Genomic DNA, 10567 nt, shown 5'->3' with positions numbered 1-10567 from the left:
TGCTTCCTGAAAAAGAGATTTGTTGGCCCAATTAAAGGTTAGTTTTGAAGACTGACAAAGGAACTCAGGATGAACCAGGTCCATCACTCAGGTGCACAAAAATGGGCAGATTCGAGCATGCGGGTTGCACGTGAAGGAGATAAGCTTAACTTGGTGTATTTAATATCTCCTGATCGAAAAGGTTGCATAATTGATAAGGAGAAGGAGTCCTTAATCAAAGAGAACACTATCCAAGATAGGGAAGGAGTTAGAAGTTGAAATCAACTAGAACTCTTCCACCAAGGAAGAGTTGCATCAGAACTCTAGTTATTTCTTCATCTACTAACTCTATAAATTGCAGGATGTTCTCACATTACATGTGTTGCACAAAAACGCAAAAGTTAAACATGAATTGAGAGCAAAATAGCAAGGGTTTTTGCAAGCAGTTCGTGTGTGATTCAAATGTGCAAACCTGAAGCTACATGAACCAGATTGAAGAACTAGCTCCATAAAGAGTTTTATGTGTCTTTCTTTATTTCTAGTTCAATTGTTGTAGGTGTTTTCATATTGCACCTTTCAGCTTTACCTAGAAGCAATTGTAATAGGTACTTTGTGTATTCAAGTTAGAGTTAACTTGAAGTTGTCGCAATAGTTAGAGGTTGATTGCTACAACGGGATTAGAGTTAATTCTTAGGTTTACAAAGAGTTTTTGTGAATGCTGTTTTGGCTCAGTGATTTTAGTGGAAGTTTGAGAAAATCCAACTGAGTAGTAGGTCGTGGTTTTTTCACCTTTTGAGCCAAGTGTTTTCCACGTAAAAATATATGTGTTCTTTATTTTAAGTATTTATTATTCCGCAAACAGTAGTAGTTGGAGCACCTAGAAGAACCAGGTTCTTCTATAGTTCAGTTAAGCAAAAATTGGGTACCACACAAATCACCCCCCCTCTTGTGTGGTATTGACGCTTAAAACATCAATTGGTATCAGAGCAGGTTATCCTTGAAGAGGCTAACACCTTAGGAAAAGATCAAAATGAGTGCACCACCTAGAAACTGGGAAGGGCAATCCATACTAGGCCTCCACTCTTTAATGGTCAGTACTATTCTTGGTGGAAGAACAGGATGAGAGATCATATCATAGGAGAAGACTATGAACTCTGGGACATAGTCACTGATGGTCCTCTAGCAACTACAAAGAAGAATGCTGAAGGTGTGGATGTGCCAAAGACAAGAGCTGACTGCACTGCTGAAGATCTGAAGAAATGGGAAAAGAATGCCAAGGCCAAGAAATGGCTTGTGTGTGGACTGGGTCCAGACGAGTACAGCAGGATTCAAAGCTGTACTACTGCAAAGGAAATATGGGACACTTTACAAGTGGCTCATGAAGGAACTCCTCAAGTAAAGAGATCAAGAGGGGACACTANTGAAGCCGTTTTTTAATCACACAAGGGCCGGAGGTGAGTTTTTTGAAGAGTCGGCGGCACCACCGGTTTGGCCGGCCGGGAGGTAGTTAAAGATGATGCTTTCTCGTTTTTTGGGAACTCTTTTGGAAGTTTTAGCCATAATTTTAAAGCTAAGGAATACAGACGGTAGCAGAGCGTGGTGTTTTACGGAAACTTGGCATTTTCAGGCGTATTAAAGAGGCGGTAAAAATAGATGATGAGAGAAAGAGATGAAGAAGAGATGTAATAAGAGAAATGTGATGAAGGAGTAAGGTTTTCAATTCAAAGAAGTAGCTTCGTATTAATAGATGAGCAACGACGGTTCGGCAGCGCTAGTGGCCGACCATAACTGGCATGCATTTACTGCTTTGGGGAAGCGAGCCGACGGAATGTTTCAGTCACTTCGAGCGCCTACATCACATGAATGACATCATCATTGTAGACTCCAGAGAATCGAGGTTCAAATCGTTTCTTATCATCTTATTTTTATAAACGCTAGGACTATCTGTATACGGTCAAGATCGTATGCCTTCAATCTATAGGCTCGAAGGGTCGTCTTGAGCTCGAGTTCAGGCAAGGTCGAGTTCGAGCTTGAGAGACCAGATCTGAGCTCGAAGACAGAGTGCAATGCCCGAAAATTGAAGCATGATGTACACCGAGGCCGAGTATGCTCGACCCCGAAATAATACCGTTATGGATTTCTAACAGAATGAGCGAGATTCCTGCCACGTCCTCAAGATCATGGCGCAAATCCCGGAATAGAATTGTACGATTCCGTACTAGCCGGTTAGATGGCTGTACCAAGAATATTCCCTACTGTAAATAGAAATGTACCCTAAATAACGTTCCCCTATTATGTAAAGGGGACCCCAATCATTTATAAGATCGTCTAATCATTGAGCAAACAATATACTCTTTACTTTTCGCTTACTGTTCATCAGAATTGTCCTTTAGCTCTACTGCTCTTACTTTACTTTTCTTGCTTAATTGTTCTTATTGTTCTTGAACCCACCTCGAGGTCGCTAAGCTCGAGGTCATCACTGCTACGTAAAATTGGTTTGATTCACTTATTTCTTTCATTTCTACTTCCTATTTCTTGATTATTAATTGGTATTTAACTAAATCACGTATCTTTAAAACCACATATCAAATTTAATTGTTACATGTATTTTCGAGGTAAACAGAAACAATCAAAACAAACATTGTTTTGGAATAAACTATACAATACGATACAACGGGGAACAACAATCCAAACAAGTTGTTAGTAAAATCAATGGATATGAAAATTTCCTTTACTATGTTACTTGGCGTATTCTGCTGCTTGATGTGCTTCCTGAAAAAAGAGATTTGCTGGCCCAATTAAAGGTTAGTTTTGAAGACTGACAAAGGAACTCAGGATGAACCAGGTCCATCACTCAGGTGCACAAAAACGGGCAGATTCGAGCATGCAGGTTGCACGTGAAGGAGATAAGCTTAACTTGGTGTATTCAATATCTCCTGATTGAAAAGGTTGCATAATTGATAAGGAGAAGGAGTCCTTAATCAAAGAGAACACTATCCAAGATAGGGAAGGAGTTAGAAGTTGAAATCAACTAGAACTCTTCCACCAAGCTCACCCCAACAGTTTATTCATGTCTTATTATTAAAAAAAAGAAAGTAACCTAAATAGCAGTCAGCTTAATCGCTTAAAGTAAATATAATAGGAGAATGTATAATATACGTATAATTGCAGTCTGATTATCTGCTTAAAGTAAAACTAGTCGGAGAATGTATAATATATGTATAACCCGTATTAATTATGTATACCAGTTAAAAAAAGCAAAAAGTGTATTCATCCGATTATTTGTGTAAATATCTCCACACAAAAAATAAACTAAATTGCGGTCCACCAACCATTTAAACCAAAATATCCAGCTGATGTTTAACCCATATATAATCATGTATAATTTATATATACCAACTAGAAAAAGGAAAGAATAAATACGGCCTGTTATTTGTGTAACGATCTCTAAAAAAAAAGGAATTAACTTATAGAGGCATCCACCCAAGCGTTTAAACTAAGAACAGTTGGCAGATAAATAATATATATATGATTTGTGTATAAGTAATGTATAATCTATGTATACTGGCTATGAAAATAAACGGTGAATCCGACTGGTAATTTGTGTAAAGATCTCAAAGAACTCAAAATAATGGGTGGATAAGGCTTGAAACGTTGAGTCTCAAGTAAGATAGATGTAGTCGCACTTCTTACAGCTTGAATAAGAATGATGTTTGCTCAAAAGTTATTACAAAACTTACGAGTATAAAACAATATAAATAAACCACGGGATAATCATAGCAAATCGTAATAATCCGTTGGATCAAATGAAAGAAATGAAAATAAGTACTCAGAAATAAGGGTAGAAGCATTAGAAACCTTTATTGATAATATTTGTTTGGTCTGCCTCTCCATGGAGAGGTTCAGAACCTTACAATGGTGTTTTCTTTTCCCATAAGAGGGGTATATTTTCTCGATTCTCTCTCCTCTCACTAGTGGTGAAGAAGCAGCCCCCCCCCCTCCTTTCTGGGGTTTCCTCTCTTGGTATTTATAGCTGTGAGCTTCGTGAGCTGGCAATAAGTGGCCGTGACCATGTTGGGGTTTCGCCTTCATGGTGGCGGATGGGCCGTGGCCTTGTTGATCGAATCAGATAAGGGTTGGATATAATTAATTCTGAGTGGTCGTGCCACTAATTAATCATGGATTAACTTAAAACGGGATTAGCCTCGTTAATTATCGTGGGGTCGGATTCTGACTCATACAAATGATAAGAGAAAATAAGAAATTTAAGAGATTGATCTGATCTTTTTGTGAAATAAAATCCATGGTATCAACTCTGTTTTGTTAATTCCTAATTTCGTAGCATATATGCAATTTTAACATTTCCTTTGAAATAACTTCGTTCAATTATTAAAATCTCAAGTCCAAATGGAAATTTCTGTTAACAGGATGTGTCTCTTCCTCATGATTAAGGTCATATACAGATAGTCCCATAATAACAATCTAAAGAGATAATAAGTCAGTCAAACCCAAAATATTTTTATTATTCATGTAATATCATTTTTAAAAGATTTTTTAGATATTATGAAATAGATTAAAGGTCAAAGGTCTTGAAGTCTGGAATGCCAATACAAGAACAAAAAGAATTAATAACAAAAAACAATCGAATCTTGTTATTATTTCCTTGTAATAGCAAACTAATAATCCAGAAAAACATCAGGATTTTCACAAAGACAAGAATTAGAAGAAGCCAAACATATTATTAAAAAAAAAAAAAAAAAAAAAAAAAAAAAAAAACTTCAAGGTAGCATTATCAATAGTCTATAATAGCAAGCACCAAATCCAAATTTTATTTTCATCCAAAATTGAAACCAAATATTAAGGTGCATAAACATCCAAAGTTAATCTTGGAGTAACAATAGCTTCAAGAGGGACAGCTTTCTGCAAAGCTAATCCAAAAGCTTCCTCCATATTTAACTCAATAACATCATTTGGTAATTTCCAATCAAATGAATGAACCAAAGTTCCCAATATATACTCCACCATTACTATTCCCATTCTTGTCCCTGCACATATCCTTCGTCCTGCACCAAATGGAATTAGCTCAAAATCATTCCCTCGTGGATCTATCTTCGCGTTTTTCCCACTCAAGAATCTTTCAGGATTAAACTCTAGCGGTTTTTCCCATACATCAGGATCTCTTCCAATCGCCCAAATATTAACGCTGAGCCTAGTGTTTTTTGGTATGTAATAACCATTCACTTCACACGGTTCGTTCGAGATTCTAGGGAGATTTAATGGTGTAGATGGATGTTTTCGAAATGTTTCTTTGCAAATTGCTCGAAGATAAGGAAGATTTGGGATATCAGATTCAAGTAAACGCCTATTTTTCCCAATAACTTGATCCATTTCTGCTTGTGCTTTTTTGAGAATTTTTGGATTTTTCATCATTTCTGCAAGTGCCCATTCTATTACACTAGAAGAAGTGTCTGTACCAGCAGTGAACAAATTCTGGTAACAAAATTTTGTCAAATAAAGATAACATTAGAAAATTAATTATCAAAGTCCCTATAGAGGAAAAATAAATGTAGTTAATAAAGACTTCTATTTATAATAATTTTACTATTAACTGGCACTGAAAAATAGCTACTGAAAAAATCATCTCATTTAATGAGACAGCCAGGGTACTGTTACGTGGCCTAGCTATTAAACACACACTTGGTTTAAACTTTAAAGTGATTTTATCATTCCTTTTTTTTTAAGCTAAAGTTTGTAGGGATCTTTGACTGTGAAAAATAAGACTAAAATGGTTACAGACTAAACGATGTTTAAATGAAATTAATTACTACATGGACTCTAAATGATAAAAGAAAATTTCTACACGTAAATAGAGAATTTTGTTTCAATCCTTTGAAATATACACACGCATGGATCTGATCAGAGTGTAGTGCTACTATTATATCTCTCGCTTTTTTTATTGGAGTACCTATTTTGTGAGCAGCTAAACATAATATATGCAAGAATTTTATTTATATACACTGAATATGTAATGAAAAGTACACTAAAAGCACAATTAATTTAATCGGGTACAGCAGATTTTACCTTATTTTTCAAGTTACCATAGGTTTATTACGAAGAATTATATATTGTTAAGGTCAAACTTAATATGATGATATACCAAAAGATTTATATAATATCGGGTTCACAAAACTTAAACTTATATATGCATCAAAGATTAGCATATATTTTTCAAGTTACCATAGGTTTATTAAAAAAAATTATATATTGTCACTGTCAAACTTAATCTGATGATATAAAATATTTATATATTATTGGTTCACAAAACTTAAACTCATATATATATATAAATGTATATATTGAAGTAAGGCTGTTTCAAGTAAATTTAGATGGCATAAGGATTTAGAATAACATACCAGCAAAAGTGCTTTGATATTAGTTGTAGTGAGCCTTTCTCCTTCAGAATTATCCCTATTTGCCATAACAACATCAAGAAAATCCTCTTTCCCTTTACGTTCATAGCTAGTTTCCTTGTGTTCATCAAACATCTTTGTCAACAAAGCATCAAATTTCTTGTGTAAATTCTTCATTCCTCTTTCTATCCCTTGTAAATCCAACCAAGCTAATGAAGGAATAAGATCTCCAATGTTAAAATACCCTGCTACTGTCATTAACTCCACCACCATATCCTTAAATTCATTAACCTCAGCACCTTTTTTCGCGAAAACTCGCTTGCTTAATATTACTTGTCCTATCATATTCGCCATAGCGAATGTCAGCATCTCCGCCACCACCACTCGTTCGCCTTCTCGGCTCATTTCGGACATCGATTTTAGCATGTGCCCTAGCTCATTGGCACGTACATTTGTCCAATTTTCTAAGGCTTTTCCCCCTAGCATATGCAAGTTGCTCAATTTCCTTAGCAACTTCCAACGTGGTCCATAATGTGCAAAAACCATGTCTTGTGCATTATAGGCCAAGTGGGTGGCACCTGTTTAGAGGAAAAAATAACACTAAATTGTTAGAGGAAAAATACGAGAAAACTTCTTTGTGGGAAAGAACCATTTATTTGGTTCAGTTGATACCAAATGACAAATACATTGAGCTACTTATATGTTCCAAACGTTAATTTTAAACTTACATCTAAATAAGATTTATCACCTAGAAAGTACCAAAAGAAAATTCTAGAATAAATCAACGAGTTCATGATTTAAATTTAATAAATTCGACTTAGCTTTAAAGTTTCTTAGCACAAACTCATTGTACTTTTAAATTATGAGTTCAAATCTAGTATTTATTGAAAGTTTAGTGAATCTTCACATATACATTTACGGATTGCGTCAAAAATACTGATATCGGATGAAACTGTTGCCCAGGAGCTGCGGATTCGCCACTGTTTAGAATATTGGATAATATAAAAAAATAATCAATAATCCTTGCATCTAGAAGATCACAAAGTAAGCCTATACTACAAGCCATATCAATTCATTTACTAATTAATTTTTAGAATATTGAAAATTAATAAGCACCTGCATTAGGTGGACGATTGGAGAAGTTGATATCAAGTGTTTTCAAGAATGCTTTAGCAGCATCAGGAGTAGAAGCAACAGCCATACCACATGTGCCAACTTTTAAATACATAACAGGTCCATATTTTTTGGCCATTTTTGCAAGTGAAACATGTGGCATGGCTCCTAAGTATGGTAGTGCGCCGATCACCGGCCAGCCCCTCGGGCCCGGCGGGAGACGGCGGCGGCGGCCGGTAGTTTTTGAAAGAAGAGTTGAAATGAGAATATGTGATATAAGGAAAATTATAGCTGCTGTAGTAAGCTCAGTAAATGGCACCATGTTGTCTAAGCAAGAATAGCTTGATCAAGAATTAGGATGAATACATTTATGATACTTTGAATAATTTTAAACCTCACAATTGTGTATATATATATGTAATGAAATTTCCGTTTGACCATTGTGATTTGGTAGGTTTATGTAAGTTGAATGTCACGTTGATTGTTTACATCTGCCATTCAAACATTTATCTTGTATAGTTGCCTTTAAAGTGCTTAGGGCGACGATTTCATGGTTTTAAATTTTTAATACTCAAAGCTCTAATTATACATTGGCATGTTGTACCTATTCAAGATTTAAGCTTGACAGTTCGATCTTCAAGAACTTTAGCACTGAACTTATTGTACTTTTAAAAAATTAGTTCAGATTAACTTAATTGTTGAAATTTTAGTGATTCTCCACATATATATATATATTTAAACTCTACATCGAAAATTGGATTCGGTTGAACCCGTGCACAAAGGTTGCATATGTCACTAGTTGTATATACCTCCCTTCTTATTTTGGAAACTATGCACCAGTTCCCCTTCTTAATGTACTTAGTTATTTTTTTTTTCTTTTCATCTCACAAATAAAATGACCATTTTTCTTAGTGAAGGCATACATGTAAGTAAACTTATCATGTCAGTTAAATTTTTCAAATATATATTTTCCTACATAACTATGACGAAAAAAAACAAAGTCAGAAAAATCAAAAATGAAAAGCTATAACGAAATGAAAAAGAAAGGTTTTTTTTCTACACTAAATAAGAACTTTTAATGTACAAGGGAGAGATTTTTCATTCTGTAAATTGATTTTTAATACGTATTTGTAAGAAGAGAGGTCCTCGTTGTAATATTTAAAAAGTACATTAAAACCTCAGTGTGTGTTTAACCTTTTATTTTTAGTTAATTACCTTTTCTTTTCTTATTTTCTGGAGTTGGAAATCAACTCATAAATAGGATCATTTTTGTCACAATATACCCTTTACCTTCATCCACTGAACAAAATTATTTAAGAAGTTTTTTTTTATTTTTGTATTTTCATTACTATTTAGAGGAGGAGGAGAAGATATTTAATTAATGACATAATTCATTATTTAAAAATAATTTAACTTTAAACTTCTCATTTTACCCTTAAAAGATGATTTATAATTACACAAATCTCTATTATTGTTTTAGACTACATATTTCAAAAGTATTTTTTTTTTTAAATTTTATGCTCAGTCAAATACCTCCACATAAATTAAAAAGGAGGAAGTAATATATTTTTGGTTTTCTCAGTTCCTTTTCACACAATTTATTTAATGCTTCTGGTACGCTATCTGAGAAGTCATTTTCCCTGCCTTAGGAGCCATCACAGTAATACGCATTGGAGACTTGCTATTGTTTTGAATGGCAGATAGAAATCTAACAACACAAGTTAATGATTAAATGGCACTTATTACATTGCATGGATGATTTATTAATTAAGGGGTCGACATCAAAATACATAATTTATTAATTAAATCACAATTTCCTCAAATATTTCGTCAGTGCTTCATACAAATACGTTGACGATTAAATGGCAATTATTGCGCAAGGATAATCCTCTCAAGGGGTCAACATTAAAAACTATTAATTCTCATAAATGTATGTTGTATACATACACATTAATTATGCATACACACACATACAATGATTGAAGGGCTATCAAGACAGGCGTATATAATCTATTAAAGACGGATACAAGATTTAACTTGGCGGGTTCGAACTATAAAATTATTAATATTGAATTTATTTTATTTTTAAAATATTAAATTCAAATCTAATATTTGTTGACATTTTAATAAGTATTCATACTGAATTTGAATGAACCGCCCTGGCTCTCTACCCCATACTAGCCGGGGGTTGGTGCAAAATATATGAAATGCATGCATCTTAACCACCTCAAATTTAGACCATATACGTAGTGGTTGAGAATGTATTCCTAAAAGGCCAAATAAGCTATATCACATGTTGTCTTCCCTTCTCTTGTCTTTTTCGTCTTGCCTTATATTAAACAATACTCAAACTTGTCGCACCTCCCAATTATCTGTAAATTACAGATAGTATTTCACGAAGTTTATATTTATTTTTTTCAAATAAATATAAACTATAGGTCACCTTCGTTTGACCTATAGTTGATCTTTATGCAAATGTTCCCTTTTTAGGCTATTGTATAAATTTCGTCCCTATGTTAAAAAGGTGTGCAAATAACCCTTAAAAAGTGTAAAAATGGCGTGTGGTAGCCACTATTGAAGATGGTATTTATTTTTTATTCAGCAATTCTAATGTTGAGCAAAAATAGCCACTACTCTATTAAAATTAATATGAAAAGACATTTTTATCCTTTCTTCCATTGCTTTTCTTCTCAAACCCTCGCTTCTCTCTGAACTTGGAACTCCGGTTGAGATGGCTTCGTCGTCTCAACCGAAAAATGCAAACACTCTTATGTTGAATCTCTTTACTACACAAACACTTTACAAGGTATTCATAATTTAGCCATTTCGCTGTTGTCTTCTTATGTTGCGTTTTTTCTTCTTTTTGCAACTATTCTGCTGCTTCATTGTTCCCGAAACAAACCAATTTACCAATATAATGACAATTATCTGTTCTTCAGTCAATTCCACAGTTTTTTTTTATCGTCCAAGATTCCGACATGATTTTTCATCTTAGGAAGCTTTTCTATATATATATATATATATATATATATATATATATATATATATATATATATATATATATA

At 34.0% G+C, this 10567-nt stretch overlaps 1 protein-coding gene across 1 annotated transcript; it reads right to left on the bottom strand.

The window, feature by feature from the left end:
• Positions 1-4782: 4782 nt before the first annotated feature.
• LOC109209238 (flavonoid 3',5'-hydroxylase 1) lies at positions 4783-7890 on the bottom strand. The gene is made up of 3 exons (XM_019372465.1): positions 7506-7890; positions 6393-6967; positions 4783-5469 (listed from the first exon to the last, which is right to left on the bottom strand). The coding sequence occupies exons 1-3, from the start codon at positions 7822-7824 to the stop codon at positions 4837-4839; spliced, it is 1527 nt and encodes a 508-aa protein (XP_019228010.1). The 5' UTR covers positions 7825-7890; the 3' UTR covers positions 4783-4836.
• Positions 7891-10567: the final 2677 nt, after the last annotated feature.

The sequence above is a fragment of the Nicotiana attenuata genome, unplaced genomic scaffold (genome assembly GCF_001879085.1).
Source record: "Nicotiana attenuata strain UT unplaced genomic scaffold, NIATTr2, whole genome shotgun sequence".
Lineage (NCBI taxonomy): Eukaryota > Viridiplantae > Streptophyta > Magnoliopsida > Solanales > Solanaceae > Nicotiana > Nicotiana attenuata.
This window is presented reverse-complemented; position numbering and strand designations above follow the sequence as displayed.